The sequence below is a fragment of the Gobius niger genome, assembly GCF_951799975.1.
Source record: "Gobius niger genome assembly, chromosome: 3".
Lineage (NCBI taxonomy): Eukaryota > Metazoa > Chordata > Actinopteri > Gobiiformes > Gobiidae > Gobius > Gobius niger.
The window spans coordinates 13,679,842-13,696,386 of record NC_136854.1 but is presented as its reverse complement, the minus strand read 5'-3'; the positions used below and the strand labels follow the sequence as shown (position 1 = coordinate 13,696,386).

The following is a 16,545-nucleotide window of genomic DNA, read 5'->3' as shown; positions in this document are numbered from 1 at the left end:
CTATACACACATGGATTCATGCAACCACATTGGCAGACCTATATCCACTTCATCTATATACGTGTGAAGACCGCGACAGCGCCCCCTGCTGTCTGAAGGCAGTTTCCGGTCGGCGTGTCCAGACCGTCGCTTCGTCCATTTGCACGTTTTCGCACATGGTGCCGCACCGGCTGCCGCTCTTCAGCCCCTTCATTTTCAGCTTTGTGCTCCAGTTAAGCTAGAACCCGACGTCGTAGCGGTGTTAAATGCGCAGTACGGTTGATATGGTGGACGACCCCGATTATGAAGAGGAGGAACCTTCCTTCAGCGACACGGAGGATTATGTGGATGACATCGAGGATGAGGGTGAGTTCGATCAGGAAAGACGCCGGTTTTATGGCCTAGTGCGAGCTATTGCTAGCTGTGCGGATGCTATGAGATGCTACCAAGCTAGCCACGGGCAAAACTTAATGTTAAACAGTCATTCGTTTAATAGAATTTAAGGTCATAATACCTTAACCATTAAGCCTTATGCATTTAACACAACGTTCTTCCCCCAAAGCTGTTATTACTCAACACTTCAGTTAAGCACATATTGTAACCTCACCCAGTCTGTTACTGACTGACCGACCTACATCAGTGTGAGGAGAGTAAGGTGCCCCCCCTTTGCAGACCCCCACAGTCTTTAAACATGTTGTAAATTCTTGTTTTGCTTTGTACGTGCTCCTAAACGTGACATGCAAATAACAGTAATAACTCTCCAATATTGCCAGTTGATATATTATGTGTCCATCTTACTCCAAAAACTGTCAGTGCCAACAAAGTCTGGGGGAAACACTGGTACCATATGTAAGCATCATGTAGACAGCAGGACAAAGCCCAGGCTGTTCTGTCTTTTTCAAGTCAACAGCTTTATTTACACAAGAAAACTGCTGTGTGGTGGCATTGAACACTTTTTACCCGCTCAGCAAAGATTCTTATCATTGTCTCATAGTGAAAATTGTACCTAGATGACTTTTAGAAATGAAGTAATGTTATGAAGAGTACACATTATCAATAGCATATTGGATTGTCAGCTTTGCACAAAATACATGAATATTTATGTAAGCTTTTGACTTCATGTAGTTGTTGTGATCTAATTGAGTATTATGTTGTTCACACATCATTCAATTAAAATTTCTGTCATAGTGGCACAACAAATATTAGTAGAGCAATTATAGAGGGGCACAGTGTCAAGTTGCGATTGGATTTAACATTTACGTTTTAGATTCAGTCTACACCAGTCTGCTACAATCCCATAAACATTCCTATTACAGACACTACATTATTTGATTCAAGTTTCAACGATTTGCCATTGGAAAAGTACTTTCAACTGTGATATTTTTAACGAATGGCTTGTTTTGATCACTACTGCTCACACATTACACAGAGCTGCCATGGTTTGACCCTTTCAAACAGCACAGACAGTGTAGAAACAGAAGACCAGATAATAAAAAAAAATTTAGGGAGAAAATTGTAATTTACATTTGCATCGCTCCTGTAATAATCCTCGGATCTGCTTCACTCGACCTGCAGCTGAAAGCAGTGAACTCTGTGACATAATAAATAAGATCTCATACATGAAGATGAAATGGTTAATTATCTATTCTCCCCGATTTATAAGGGTTTTTTTGGAATGCAAATTTGTTGCAACAGATTAAGAAAAGAATTGGCTCAAATGACACCAATCAAAGTTAGTACTTATTCGGGACGATCTACTTTTGGCATGGTCTGATATGTATCACGATACTCAGGGGCCGATGCGTATTGTGTTACAATAAGTAATTAATATAAGTAATATGTTCACCTTAAAATGTGTGAAAAGAAAAAAAAAACGGTCATGTGTCCAAAGTTGATAAACCAAGTGCCATTTGACATTTACTGAAGTGTTAAGATTGAAAAGTGCATTTACACAAAATGTAACAAAGTGCTGTTAAAACAAATTAAAACAATGGAGTGCAGGATAAACCCGCCTCCAACCACAAGTACTGTATTAAAATAATTGCTGATTATATTATATTATTTTACTAATAAATCAATACTTTATCAAGTATCGATTTATTAGTATTGCGATCCAATATTCTATCCCAGCCCTAGTATCTATCACAGAGTAATCAACTATTTGGATATACACATCATGAACCATTGTAGCTGAACCGTCAGTGTTTATATTAAATATGTCCAGGGACATTGGGATTTTAGACAAAACTGGAACATCTAAGCTTAAAATGACGTCCATCTCAGAATTTTGTAGAGAGGGAAACTAGAGGTCGTCCGATATGAATTTTTCTAAGGCCGAGGTTTGGGGATTATTATTGGCCGATGCCAAAATGCTCGGCCGATATTTTTTTGGCTAACGGAGAAAAGCAGTAGTCCTGTGGCTGCATCATAAACACTGATATTTTCACTGTACATCCAGGATCTCTGCAAGTGTGCATGGTGGTACTTTCAATTCTATGGGCCAAAATCGTGTGCTTCTGTGATTTGTGTAGTATCGCAATAAAATTTCAAATGCGATTACTCGTTCAGCTCCACCTCACCATGTTCTTTCTCCCTGATCTTTTAATAAATGTGTCCCTGTGGCCTGTCGTGTTTTTGCGCAGAGCTCCTGGGCGATGTCCTGAGGGAGAAGCCCCAGGAGGCGGATGGCATCGACTCCATGGTGGTGGTGGACAACGTGCCACAGGTCGGGCCCGAGCGGCTGGAGAAGCTCAAAAACGTCATCCACAAAATCTTCTCCAAATTTGGCAAGATCACCACCGAGTTCTACCCAGACGCGGACGGCCTGACCAAAGGGTACGGCCTGTTTCTAAGAAAGATTGTTTTTTTGTTGGTGAATGGTAATTGGTGACTGGAATGAACAATTTCGCTATTGCATTAATGGCTTCTTATTACATTGCTCGGAACAGGCATCGTGCTGACAAACTTTTGGGTGGGAATGGGTGAATATTTTTTAACCTGCTGAACTATATTTACAAGGATGTTCTCTCCATTTCTCAGGTACATCTTTCTGGAATATGCCTCTCCTACCCAGGCGATGGAAGCAGTGAAGAACGCAGATGGATACAAACTGGACAAGCAGCACACATTCAGAGTGAACCTGTTTACGGACTTCGACAAGTGAGTGCACACAGAAATGACGCATTATTTCCAGACCCAAACTCAACTAACACATCTGTGTTTTTGTGCACAGGTATATGACTATAAGTGATGAGTGGGAGACTCCAGAGAAGCAACCTTTCAAAGACTTTGTGAGTATTTGCTTGTAAACACATGTGTACCTCCAGAATTCTCCATACATGTTAATTTACTGCTAGTTTATTTGTAATGCTAATGCTGAGTAGAGTGCGGATCGGGCTGATTTTTTTCTGTCCGAGCCCGGCCCTCGTCCGACAGAGCAGTGATCGAATCCGAACCGAGCCCGACTGGCATTAAGATATTTGTGTCCGAGTCAGACCGAGCCCAACACATTTAAAATCACAATATTTCCATAAGCCTAATGACACAGTAGGATATGATATTGTTTGTGTGGAAAAAGTCAGATTTTATCCATCAAAAGGCATTCGGAACGTCAACACAGATGAGCGGAGCACGCACGGCCACACACGCGGAGCAACAGTTTTACCTGTGCGGTCACTACACGTGTTTCGTTGTCACAGCAGTTCACAACTTCTTTAAAGCATTACTGCGCAAGCGGGTTTAAATGCCGCATCTTCTATTTATTTATTTAGTTCGTTTTTTGACAAATGAACGCTTACAATGCATGAAATGCATTGCGTCCGACGGGTCCCTACAACATTTGCACAAACCATGTTTTTGAATTCCTAACTTTTCTTTCCCTCAGGGTAACATGCGCCACTGGATTGAAGACCCGGACTGTCGCGACCAGTACAGCGTGATTTACGAAGCCGGAGAGAGGACGGCCATTTTCGCCAATGACGCCAAAGAGCCAATAATCGCTGAAGAGAGAGCGGTAATTACTCCCAAACACTGCTTAGGCTGGTTTCCCTGTACAGTCGTTCAAACAGTTTTCCAGACCGCTTTAAATGTTTCTTTATTTAAAAAAAACGTTTGTGTTCACAGCGCTGGACGGAGACGTACGTGCGCTGGTCTCCCAAAGGCACGTACCTGGCCACCTGCCACCAGCGCGGCATCGCTCTGTGGGGAGGAGAGAAGTTCAAGCAGATCCAGAGGTTCAGCCACCAGGGCGTGTCCCTCATCGACTTTTCGCCGTGTGAGAGGTGAGCAAGTCAACCCAAGTTTAGCCTGATAATGGGAGGCCGCAACTGTTGTATTAGTTTGTTCTTTTAAATGTCAGTCCACTGGTTTGGTTTTGTGGTGAGAAGTTGAAAAGAGTTTATTTAGCCCTGTGGCCGAAGTGAAGCTATGGCACAGATGTGTGAACACCTGTTCATTTCACTTCCAATGTTGTATATAAATTCATAAGGCGTCATTGTTGCAGATACAAGAAGGCAAGCATCAAACAAAGTCAGTTTAAAGGCGAGACGTGGCAGTTTGAAAGTATTGATTTTTCACGCACTGGTTGATGTGGAGATTTTTGGCTCGTTTCCTCCAATAATATGTCAGTGCAACAATGACCAAACTAATAAATATTTCCCACAGGCATTCATTCATAAATATTGACAGATTTTACATCAACGTGTCCGCGATGAAGCTATAACCCAATGTGTTTTTTTTCCTTCTGCGAGACGCCCGATACGGAAGAGCGGAGTAATGTGCCGCACTCATTACAAAAGTGTAGGGCTGGTTTTCTCTAAATGAGGTTTTTGTTCCACTCATGCAACAACATAGCCACTTTAGCACGTCCTACGGACTCCAAACTTTACTTTAACGAGATTTTTAATTTATTTCAGAGGGATTTTTTAATATCTAATTCCCAGCCTGATTTATTCAGCTTTGAACCCAAAAAAACCAAGGCAAAATGTGAGTTTTAGTTTATTCAAAAACTAAACAAGATCCCAAATCCCACTCTTTACTAATATGTCAATAAAATGAAACCACACATTTAAGTTAACTCTCATTATTGAGATTTGGTCGCTGAATATATAGGCCATTTTTGTAATTATAATACCCAAGATGCCTTAGTTTGACAAATGACATAACTCGCAATACATTTTTCTCATATTTATATCAGTAATGTTCCGCAAAAGTTTTAAATTGATACCTGATTGATAATTTACTTTTCCTACTCACCTGTAGTGCCTTAAAGTTAGTGGATGAAAACCTTTGACCAGCGTTTGATTAGTAAATTAGTAGTTACAGAGTGACTTTTGGAAGAGTGTGATGGATCGGAGGCACAGACCAAAATAGCTAATGGAACAATGCAGTCATTTAACACAATTGTATCATCTCAATTCTTTGCCCCATCCACCAAAATAGTTCCTAGATCCTTTACCCCCCAAAATTAGAGGATTGCGAGTATACGTTCCCCCACACTTTGTTACCATGTGAGTGTGTGCTGCCGTTCTGAAATATGAAATACACCTGTGAAAAGCCAGACTAAAGCATACTATATCTGCTGTAAACCGTTCTTCACCTTTTCCTGTTTGCAGGTATGTAGTGACCTTCAGCCCTCTCATGGACACAAAGGAGGACCCCCAGGCCATCATCATCTGGGACATCCTCACTGGACATAAGAAGAGAGGCTTCCACTGCGAGAGCTCCGCACACTGGCCCATTTTCAAGTCAGTACCAACCGCAACCACTTGGTAGGGCTGCACTGTATATTAGGAGACACAATATCCATAATCACTGGAAGCCACAAGATACAGTGTGTGCATAATTATTATGACCATGTTGTTATTTTTCTTCACATTTTCAAACTCCAAAAGCGTATAAAACTGAAGGAGTGTTGGATTGAAGCTTCCCAGGGGATGGTCATCCTTGTAAATGGAGGAAGTGTGGTCAAAGCAGATCCGCGCTCTGGAAAGGGTGCATAATTATTATGCATTTTCTCTCTCACACTCACAAAATTAGAATGAAAATACATCTGTAAGTCACTGGAGGGCCCAGAATGATCTAAAGACAGAGTTTTCAAAGGTTTTATGCACTGATGAGATGACCATAACTCTGGATGGACTGATGGATGGGCTCATGGATCAGTAATGGTCATGAACTTGCTTCCTATAGCTAACAAAACGTTTGGTCCTGTAGTCCCGTCCCTGACGATCTTTCAACAGCTTTTTATTTCTCAGTGTCTTTTCATTCCCGTTTTGTGTGAGATGAGGAAACTTCATAATAATTCTGCCCAGCTGATTCGTGCTTTGACCACACTTCCTCTCATTACAAACATCACTGTCACTTGGGACACTTCCATACAACACACTTTCAGTTTCACACAGTTTGGAGATTGAAAATGTGAAGAAAAAATTACAATTTTGTTTAAAAAAAACTTCACTTATGCAATTATGACGCACACATTGCTTTAAGTTTCTAACAAAGCCTAAAAATTATTAGATCATTTTTTCCCGGATACTTCTTCCCATACTGTGCGGCCCTGCTACTTGGCTACTTAACACTGTCAGCCTGTGCTTGAGGAGGAGTTAAACCGGACTTGTATGTTTCAGATGGAGCCATGATGGGAAATTCTTTGCCAGAATGACGACAGACACACTGAGCATCTATGAGACTCCAGTGAGTACAGCAGCTCACACTTAGAGTACTAATGATAGTGTTTGTGGGTAAGATGAAGGTACAATTGTAGATTTGGGTTAGGTTGAAAGCTACATAGGAACCTTAGTCCACTGCCATGGCCGAGGTAGAGTTCTTCATCTGTGTTGTAGCTTTGGTTTATATCCATTCTGTACATTTCGAACATCTTGCTAACAAAGTGGTCATTTCTCTTCAGTCAATGGGCCTGCTTGACAAGAAGAGTCTGAAGATTAACGGTATCAAGTAAGTCATTTTTAATGTTATTTGTTATTTTTATTATTTGAAATAACGTGTCTGAAAATATGTTGTTGGTAATGACATGTACTGGAATATTGTCAGCCTCCCACTCTTGTTTTCCGTTCAATGCGATCATAGGAAAGTGACATTTTCCATTTGACTGTCTGCTTTGTCGCGTTCTGGCTAATCTTTGTTATTTTCCCCCCTGTAGGGACTTCTCCTGGTCCCCCGGCGACAACATCATCGCCTTCTGGGTTCCCGAGGACAAGGACATCCCGGCCCGAGTGACCCTCATGCAGCTGCCGTCGCGTCAGGAGATCCGAGTGCGCAACCTGTTCAACGTGGTGGACTGCAAACTGCACTGGCAGAGGAACGGAGACTACCTGTGCGTCAAAGTGGACAGGACGCCCAAAGGCACACAGGTGAGGGCGCCGTCACCAAGGCGAAAATCTGTGTGTTTTAAGAACGTCTTCTGGAAATTGCAATGACGATTGTGTTTTTCAGGGCGTGGTCACCAACTTCGAAATCTTCCGAATGAGGGAAAAGCAGGTGCCTGTCGATGTGGTGGAGATGAAGGGTGAGCATCAAATGGCGTTCTTTAAGTGTATCTATAATAAAGCATCACAATCTTTAAGGTGTTGTGTCTTCAAATTCATCCCCTCCTTACAACGATACCACTCCTTTTATTCGTTTGGCTCATTACACATTTGCATTGGCACCGTTTGTGAAGAAAACACAGAATTGCCTTTGTTTAAATACTATTGGTTACATTTCTTTGACGTCTTTGTCTTGCAGAAAGCATCATAGCGTTTGCCTGGGAGCCCAATGGCAGTAAGTTTGCTGTTCTCCACGGCGAGTCTCCTCGAATCAACGCCTCCTTTTACCACGTCAAAAACAACGGCAAGATCGAGCTCACAAGTAGGTTTGCCCATTCAGATTCAGAGTCTTCATTTCACTCATTAGGACCCAGAGACTTTCAGGGCTGTACTCAGAAATGTGCTGTTCTTGCAGAAAGTAATGAGTCCATTTTATGGATTATGGTCTTCCTCATGCGCCTTGAAAGAACTGTTGCCATTGTTACATCAATGGTGAATGTGGCGGTAAAAGAATTAACACAGATTTTCAGGATGTTTTTGTCGTCTGTAATTGCTAGATATGGCGTCCTCAGGAAGCAATAAACCACTTTGAAAGCATTATCTTTGCCAGACACCCTGCTCGAGGCTATGTTTGTTGCGCCACAGGATTTTGAAGGCACTAATTACATCATCAATAATAGTGACAGTGTCTCTTTGCGTATTACATTGAAAGATGAGGGGTTTAACGGTAGACGTAAGGTATTAAACCGTTTCAGTTCAGCATGTTCTGTTCGGTATAATTCTCACTTTCATCATCACCGCTCCAATCTGAAGACGTGCAGAAGTGCGGGTTTCTGTTAATTTATTTATAGTTTTTGTACTGAAAAAATGAGTTGAAACGAACTGAAATGTCATTTTAGTGTGCAGTTAAAACCCTGTAGAAGATAGAATATGGCTGGGGTTGTGTAAATCTTGTTTCTCGTATGTTTTTGCAGAGATGTTCGACAAGCAGCAGGCCAACAGTATCTTCTGGAGCCCACAGGGACAGTTCATGGTGTTGGCTGGCCTCAGGAGGTGCGTACTTGTTACATTGTCTTCCGTTCCACACTCAAGCGGCCCGTGATGATAAACCAAACTATATATTTTCTGACACCTCATATGAGCTCTGCGTTGATTCTACTGCACGTCTGAGGCTTTTGTTTGTAAAATAAGCCTTCGTTAGCCTTATGTCTACGTGAGAAATGAATGTTGTGTTATTTTTGCAGTATGAACGGAGCCCTGGCCTTTGTGGACACGTCGGACTGCACCATGATGAACATAGCGGAGCACTACATGGCCTCGGACGTGGAGTGGGACCCGACCGGAAGATACGTGGTCACCTCTGTGTCCTGGTGGAGCCACAAGGTGTGTGTTTATGCACCTGCCACATATCACTTACACAATGTTCCTTCCCTTTGTCTAACTCATCCTGTCGTAGGTGGACAACGCGTACTGGCTGTGGACGTTCCAGGGCCGACTCCTCCAGAAGAACAACAAGGACCGCTTCTGCCAGCTGCTCTGGAGACCGCGACCCCCCACTCTGCTCAGCGGTGATGAAATCAAGGTCAGGCGTGTGGGAAAGCAAGAACACACAAGGCTAAGGTTCTTTGTCATTCTTATCTTAACATGCCGCATTTCCTTCGCAGAATATCAAGAAAGACCTGAAGAAGTACTCCAAGATCTTTGAGCAGAAGGATCGTCTGAGCCAATCCAAGGCCTCCAAGGTGAGCCGGTCTGACATGTGCTGTTCATCCAGGCCTGTTCCACCTGTAACATCTGAGCTGATCTAAGGCTAGCACACTCTCCTCACAAGTATTTAGGCATTAAAAACATAATATTTAACTTGCTGCAACCTGTAAATCCTCTTAAAAGAAATAGTCTTGTATGGAATAAATTAACACTATTCTCGTTTCATCTTCTAGACGACAAATATTTTACTTATTTAGCATCTTAGGTTAATTTAGTATCGTTAAAGTATCGGTATCGAAACAAATTTAACGGTCCCCAGCCTGAAGGATTGGTCAAAAGCAGGAGAGAAATTTCCCTACTGAGGCAACAAAAAGTCTACAATTACAAATTCATGCAAGGTTATTGACAAAGCATTCGTTTATGTGCAAAACTAGTAGCATGTACTAAAGTAAAATGAGTAATTTGTGCCTCTTCTTTACTCAAGAATCATTCTCTCATCTGATTTTTGGCCCAAACACTGTAATATAGACAATTTCTTCAGTTAAGTTAAGTCCCCCCAAATGACCCCCTCTGTGCATCCACACACCTTTTGCGCATTTCCAGTTTGTACGAACATCTTGGACATGGCACCTTTTAGTCCCAGTTTCCCTCTTTGTCCAAAGTGAGCCAAGCCGGTACTAAAACGTGACATCAACAGACTGCAGGGCTTAAAGTATTCCGGCCGGGGGCCGGATTTCCGGCTTGAGGCCACTTGCGCAATCAAAATGTATCAGACTGCAAATTATTTGTCCCATTTTTCCGCGCATTTGTGAAAAACCCCCGTTTCCCGCACCTCTTACGGTCCATGAACGCATCTCACGCGCAGCCTCGCTGTTACGTGATTCCTCTAAAACCAAAACAACTGCCACGCGGATGCTGGAGCTACTTTTGTTATGGATTAAGTTTTGCCAAATGGACGCTATGACCAGACGAGTGAGAATCGGCTAAAGAGGCGAAGAGCAGCAGGTTCTACGACTGATCCACAGTGAGTTTATTTACTTATTCTGTGAGAACAGTCGGGCTAACGGGGTCGCATCACCCGCGCTAAAATAAGCATTAAAAGCCCCGCACGAGAGCGCGGTGTCGGACCTGCCCTGCTCCGCGCCTCCTTCTGCAGCCGTGCGCGCGGTGAGACAGGTGTGCACGGGAACGACACACTGCGTAAACCGCCCCCCCCCCCCAGCTGCTGCCGCTAACCCGCTGTTAAAAGCGAAACGTAACTCGCACTGTCACAAATACCCGATTCGAGTGGAGTCTATAGACTAAAAAATAAGTGGCGTCTATTTGTTCCGCAAACGGCGCACACAGTGGCGTGAACGCGCACACGTGTCTGTGCAGCCAGTGTTGACCCACTGGACACAAGCTGTAAGTGACTCCAGGTCATTATTTTACAGCAGTTTTCCTTTAGGCTCAGTCCCAATAGCTACAGCAAATTTAACCAACAGCCTGATTAACAAACATGAATGACACTTAAGGCTCATTCATACTTCACAAGATGTAAGAACTTCTTGTTCTTTGACAAGCAAAAGTTACTTCATTTTGTTCTGCAGCTCAAAGAACTTGTGAAGTATGAATGACACTTAATCCTTTACTTTCTAGATTATTTTGAAAAATATTACACTACATTTTGGTCTATACTTGTATTTTACCTCCCATATATTAAATGTTTGCACAAATTGGAAATACATTAGGACCAAATGCAGAGTAAATGTGTAATAAAAAAGTTTAATGAAAAATATTGGCCTAGGCTACATTGCCTATATACAGTAGCCTTTTTTTAACGTTTTTTTTTTTTTTTTTTTTTTTTTAAGTACCGATAAGAGTACCATTAAAGTACCGGATCGATAAGGAGTATCGATAAAAATCCTGGTTGAGCCACAGAATGTTCAGGCTCAGGATCTTTTTTCACTTTAAGCCATGAGACTGTCAGCCACATGGTTGCGAGTGGAAAAGGCCTGATCATGTATTGCAGATGGAGCTTGACAAAGATGCTAATGCTAACTAACTGTTGTGTGAGTAGGAGCTGGTGGACAAGCGCAGAGCCATGATGGAGGAGTACAGGCGCTACAGAGAAGCAGCACAGGTCATCTACCAAGAACAGAAGAACCTCCGCCTGGAGATCAGAGGAGGTGAGCCTTTCAAGAACTTGCTTATAAGATATATTACTGCTTTCGCACACCTTAGTATGAGCATTTCATGTCGTATGACTTTAAAGGATCTATGTCCAAAAAGAACTAAAAGACAAGCTCATCAATGGAACTAAAGAAATGTTAACCGTTTAAAGATAGAAGAAGAAAGGCGACCAATGTAGTGACTTGGCACCATGACTTGTTCTTAGTACTGAAATGTTGAAGGCAGATTGTTTGTTTTAATGAAGAAAGCAAGGGTTTGATATATCGCGTTAACTTTCAGGTGTGGACACTGACGAGCTGGATAGCAACGTGGACGACTGGGAAGAGGAGACAATTGAATTTTTTATCAACGAAGAAATCATTCCTCTCGGAGATCTGTAGTCCCGTACGCAGGTAACCGACAAAACATTCTAGCTTAAAGGGGGTTGTTTTGCAAAATAGACATTTTTAGAGCTTTCTACCATCACCAAAAACATACCTAGAGTTGTATTCAGAGTAAATCTGACATGCCTGAGTTATATGAACCTTTACGGTTATTATATGTACTGCCGAAGCACCGATGTCCAACAGTAGCTACATCCACAGACTCGGAGAGGCATTGGAGTTGGTTTGCCAAGAGTGGGAATCTTTGAATCAGCACTTTTAAATCCATATAGCATTTGTACAGTAAGATTGTAAACAAGAAGTGTTTGAAAGTTGAACTAAGTATGTTTTTGATGAGGGAACACTTGGTTTGAAGCTCAAAAATGTCGATTTTGCATAACATTGTCTTGGCCCGTGGTGGTAACAGTTGCCTCTGTGTTTCAGTCCATCCGTTGTTGTGTGGAAAGAGTGGAGAAAAGTCATTGATTGGAGGACGAAGACCACCGTGAAGTTGGAGGTTTCTATTCGGGAGCCTCTTCATTCAACTTCTGTGACATCATCAAAGTGCGCCTTGCGGATCAACAGCCACTGGGGGAGACCAAATCCCGTCTCTCCCCTCCATCATCCGCTTCCATTTTTATTTTTTTCTCTCTGAACTTTAGGGAAACTGCCTCCTTTTTTCTACTGAATTGGATCCACCGCCCTCTCATCCGGACTTGTTTCCAGTGTGGCTGTCCAGAGAACTAGCCTCACTAATGCTGGCGTGCAATCGCAGGGCAGAGAGGGCCGTGGCTAAACTGGTAGTCTTGGTAGTTAATGTGCTAATGTGGCGCTATAGTGGCCTGTTTCCTCCTCCTTTCAGACTCGGCTTTCACACAGGGAGGGGGTGTGCTGTGGGAGTAACTTTAAATAAACATTCACAGATGTTACTATGGGCTTTTGTCTTAGCTGTCTTTATTTTGCTCTGTCAATGAAAGTAGTGAAACAAATTTACACTTGGCAGAATATTGGAAATGTGTTTGTTTATTATACCATTTATTCTAAGGCCTGGTACTGTTGAACAACACCGCTATGCCTGTTGGTAGTACAGTACAGATTTAGTTTAGTATCTTTATTCTAAACCCGGTATTGTGGGCACTGCTCTTTACAGTTTGCTCCTGCGCGTTGGATATAGGTCAAATGCAGAGATCACATTTCCCCAAGTCTGCAATATCCTTAAACTAGAGGAGATTTTTAAAGGAGAAAAATAAGTTTTACAGAGAGAACAAAGCTGATAATCAGTAGGAATTTATACAATTTCCAGTTTTACCAGATTTAGTATACGTGGTCCAAAATGGAGTCCAGGCTCCTTCCAGATGAAGTGAAAATCTCATTCAAAACTTCCATTGAACGCTGTGTGGTAGCACATGGACATAAAACCATTTGAAACTGAAGATTTACGCAAAAGTTGAATTGCCAATAAGTTATAAAAGCATTTTACAGTATTTGGTATTTTATTTCTTATAGAATACCCACACAGTTGTTAGCACACGGCTGATTAGCCTCCATCGTGCATCTCAACTCTCCATTAGAATTTAACCAAAAGTCTTTTTTGATTAAAGATTATGAATGTGCTTTTTTCTTCCGGCACCGGGTGGAGTCTTGACTGTTGAGCTCCATAAAATGTGTGCAAATACTGATACAAAAATAAATGACCGCCCAACTTTTAAACATTCGATGTGGCCATGCCTATTTGGACGCTGATTAACAGAATGAGCAGAAAGAATATGTTCTGCATTCATAGTATATTTCCTGTCTAATTCATCACTGTTACAAAATCTCAAAACAAATATACAAAAGATATTCCTGTGTCCAAGCTCTTTATTTTATCTTCCTCAGCTGTTTGTCCAAGGCAGTGTTTTGTATTGTTTACCTTAAGGGGACAGGTCCAACAGATGGTAAAGTGTGTTTGTTGTAGTTTCCAGTTCATTGGCCTTAATCTTTTTTCATCCTTTTGTTGGTACACAATTGTACCTGACTCACTGGATACTGAAGTTAACCTTTACTAAGCATCTGAACCTTCCCCTAAGTTTAGTCAAAAACATGAATATTTGTTGCAAATAATACAACAAATTCTTGTGTGTCAAATGGAGCCTGCTGCCAGTGGTTTTGAGGTTGGTAGGCTTGCCTTTGGTGTTCCTTTGAGCACTTTTCGCAGACCTGGGGTACCTGTCGAACTTGATTGTCCCTCAAGTTGTGCCTAGAGGCATAAAGCCAGCAGGAACAGCCGGAGCACACTAGAAAGAACAAATGATTAATTTAAGGCCAAACTGGGGCAATGAGAATGTGTCATTGACTTGACTTTCTAGTCACGAAAACGGATGCTTCATTGGAATTGGAATATGGGGGAAACCCTTGAAATACAGAAAATGCTAAACCCTTGGGCAGGTGAGACTGTTTTGTGACTTTCCTACTTAAAAGATGGAGAGCCGAGCTTCCCCCACTACCTCAAACTCCCAACATTGACTCCATTTTATGCAAATAATGGAGTGATTTACGGTAGAGACTAAACTGGGTGACCTTAACCTTAACCTATTTGGCCCCTGGGCGTGAGGAAATGTACTTGAAAGAAATACTTAATTTTTAAGATAAGAAAAAAGAAAACTATTTGTGATTATGTCGCCATGAAAAGTCAATCATTTTACGATTAGAATTGGGAGGTGTGATTTTTTTTGTAGGTTTATTAGATTAAACATTTAGAACGCTTGTAGTATTTATAACACCGTAATAACAGTCCATGCCTCACTCACTGCATTATGTTTTACTAAAAATAGTAAAGTAAGCTACTTATTTTCCCCACAACTGCCCTGGGGCTTACTGATGAAAGTGAGGCAGCCAATAGCCACAAAAATGCGACGTAAATGAGGATGAAAATGCAGCAAAAAAAGACAAATATGAAGAAAATGTGACAAAAACACTAGCCTTATAGATATATTTTGTAGCTTTCAAATTAGGCGTTACATTGGCCTATTGCTGGGTTTCAGGCGACATCACAGTGTTATAAAGGCCTATAATATTATAATATATATATTATATAGAGGTGAAATTATTATTATTTTTTAGGACATTTTTGGTCTTGTACAGAGAAATCATGGACCCAGTGACTGATATTAATGATTATTTTTGTAATTCATACATTTTCAGTTAATAGGAAAAACTGGCTCCTGCTCCCCACTGGGTACTCTGACATCATCACATTCTAGAACCTGAAAACAACCGATAGTCAAGACGCTTTTAGATTTGGGTAAAGCCGAAATGGAGAAGACGTGGTAAGAGGTTAAGCCTATGGTATCACCCTCTTCATAAACATGTACTTGCAGTTTCATCCAAGTCTCCTTTTTTATAACTCTTCTAATGATTTAAATTGTAGTATTATGTTATTGAATTTGACTTTGTGAATATATATATATATATACCCCCCCCCCCCCCAGCAGCTCTCTCTGTATGCACTTTAACTTGACTCCACCACTTTCTATTGCACAAAAGCCTTGTCTTGTTGCGTTTACAACTCGCCCTGCTGTCTCTTTCCACGTGTTCCAGTCATTTCCACGGCCCCGCCTCATTCGCACTCCCCCGCTCCTCCTATTGGCTCATTTCGCCGTCTGTCACCCGTTAGGCCCCGCCCCTTTGATTTTCAGCCCTCTCGTGACGTCACAGGTTCCGTCCCCAAACACGGAAATATGGAGCCGTGACAAGATCGGTCCGCATTTCTAGTGTTGTTATGGATTTAAAGCAGCATCTCTTGCGTGTGTGCGGCATCTTTTCGTAGCTTAAATGTACGATTTTTTTTTTGTAATGCTGAAGAAGCTTTCGTAGCTCTTTGACAAATGGAAGCGCGTACTGGAAAAGCAGCGAAACTTCTCGCCTTGTTGTTATTAGTGCGCTGTAGTTGAATAAGCCATGGAGAGGGGCGTTTTGGGACGTCTCCTACTGTTGTGCTTGCTGTCATGCGGGGAAGGACTGTTAAAAGTAAGTTACCTAACTTTATTTTATTTTATTTTATTATTATTATTTTTTTACTGGTTTCGTGTCGCCGTTACTCGGGCATTACCAATGTTTATGCGCGTTACAAGCCGCAAATAGAATCCTTCCGCGCGTCCGTGGCTATTTCGGGCTGGCAGTAATGTGTGCCACGATCAGGACAATAATAGTAGGGACTTTCAAAGTGTACTTCTGTTTAACATTGTATTGTCATATGGGAAAATGAAATGGTCTGCAAAAGAAATAAAAAAAAAAAAAAAAAAAAAAATGTTTTCATAAAGGCTGAAAGAATTTGGGTGAATACTGTGGAACTGTTCAACGAAATAATCATAATTATTGAATAGGTCTATATGAGTGTATGGTCACAGAAGATCATCTATATGAGTGTATGGTCACAGAAGATCAACTCACACATTTCTATAATTATACACCATTATGTCCTGCCTGGTATAGGACATAGTGGACAAAAAAAGATTTGAACTACTAGCCATATATTCTTAGTAATCTTTGAATATATATTTGTGTCTTCTTCTGCGCAAAAGCTACGTAGCTATGATTTTTGTTTTTAGTTTAGAAATATTTCAGTCTTCTCACAAATGTTTAGGCTTTTGAACGCCTTAAAAATGTGTACTTTGAACACAATCTCCACACTTTGTAATTGCAACTCTCAAAAAACGATTAAAAAGAAGAAAAGAAAAACATGCTAAATAAAAGTTGTTCTAACCCCGTCATAACCAAGTGTATTTTCTCCAGTTCAGTTC

At 41.5% G+C, this 16,545-nt stretch overlaps 2 protein-coding genes across 2 annotated transcripts in view; both read left to right on the top strand.

Moving 5' to 3' along the window:
- Positions 1–124: 124 nt before the first annotated feature.
- On the top strand, positions 125–12,696 carry eif3ba (eukaryotic translation initiation factor 3, subunit Ba). The gene is made up of 19 exons (XM_079553979.1): positions 125–345; positions 2,622–2,814; positions 3,019–3,138; positions 3,212–3,269; positions 3,863–3,991; positions 4,102–4,259; positions 5,592–5,723; positions 6,606–6,672; positions 6,887–6,933; positions 7,139–7,349; positions 7,432–7,504; positions 7,723–7,845; positions 8,498–8,576; positions 8,768–8,906; positions 8,980–9,105; positions 9,188–9,265; positions 11,290–11,398; positions 11,682–11,794; positions 12,209–12,696. The coding sequence occupies exons 1-18, from the start codon at positions 246–248 to the stop codon at positions 11,780–11,782; spliced, it is 2,043 nt and encodes a 680-aa protein (XP_079410105.1). The 5' UTR covers positions 125–245; the 3' UTR covers positions 11,783–11,794; positions 12,209–12,696.
- Positions 12,697–15,463: 2,767 nt separating this feature from the next.
- Positions 15,464–16,545, top strand: part of ern2 (endoplasmic reticulum to nucleus signaling 2) — a 31,906-nt gene continuing 30,824 nt past the window's right edge. The window contains exon 1 of the mRNA XM_079552652.1: positions 15,464–15,772. Coding sequence (XP_079408778.1) covers positions 15,704–15,772 — 69 coding nt within the window. The 5' untranslated portion in view covers positions 15,464–15,703. The remainder of the gene's footprint in view (positions 15,773–16,545) is intronic.

Bases quoted from the DNA above. Each gene is read 5' to 3' on its own strand.
- eif3ba (XM_079553979.1), top strand. From the start codon at position 246: ATGCGCAGTACGGTTGATATGGTGGACGACCCCGATTATGAAGAGGAG. The intron at 7,846-8,497 runs GTAGGTTTGCCC...ATGTTTTTGCAG, and splicing joins CGGCAAGATCGAGCTCACAA to AGATGTTCGACAAGCAGCAG. The intron at 8,577-8,767 runs GTGCGTACTTGT...TTATTTTTGCAG, and splicing joins GTGTTGGCTGGCCTCAGGAG to TATGAACGGAGCCCTGGCCT.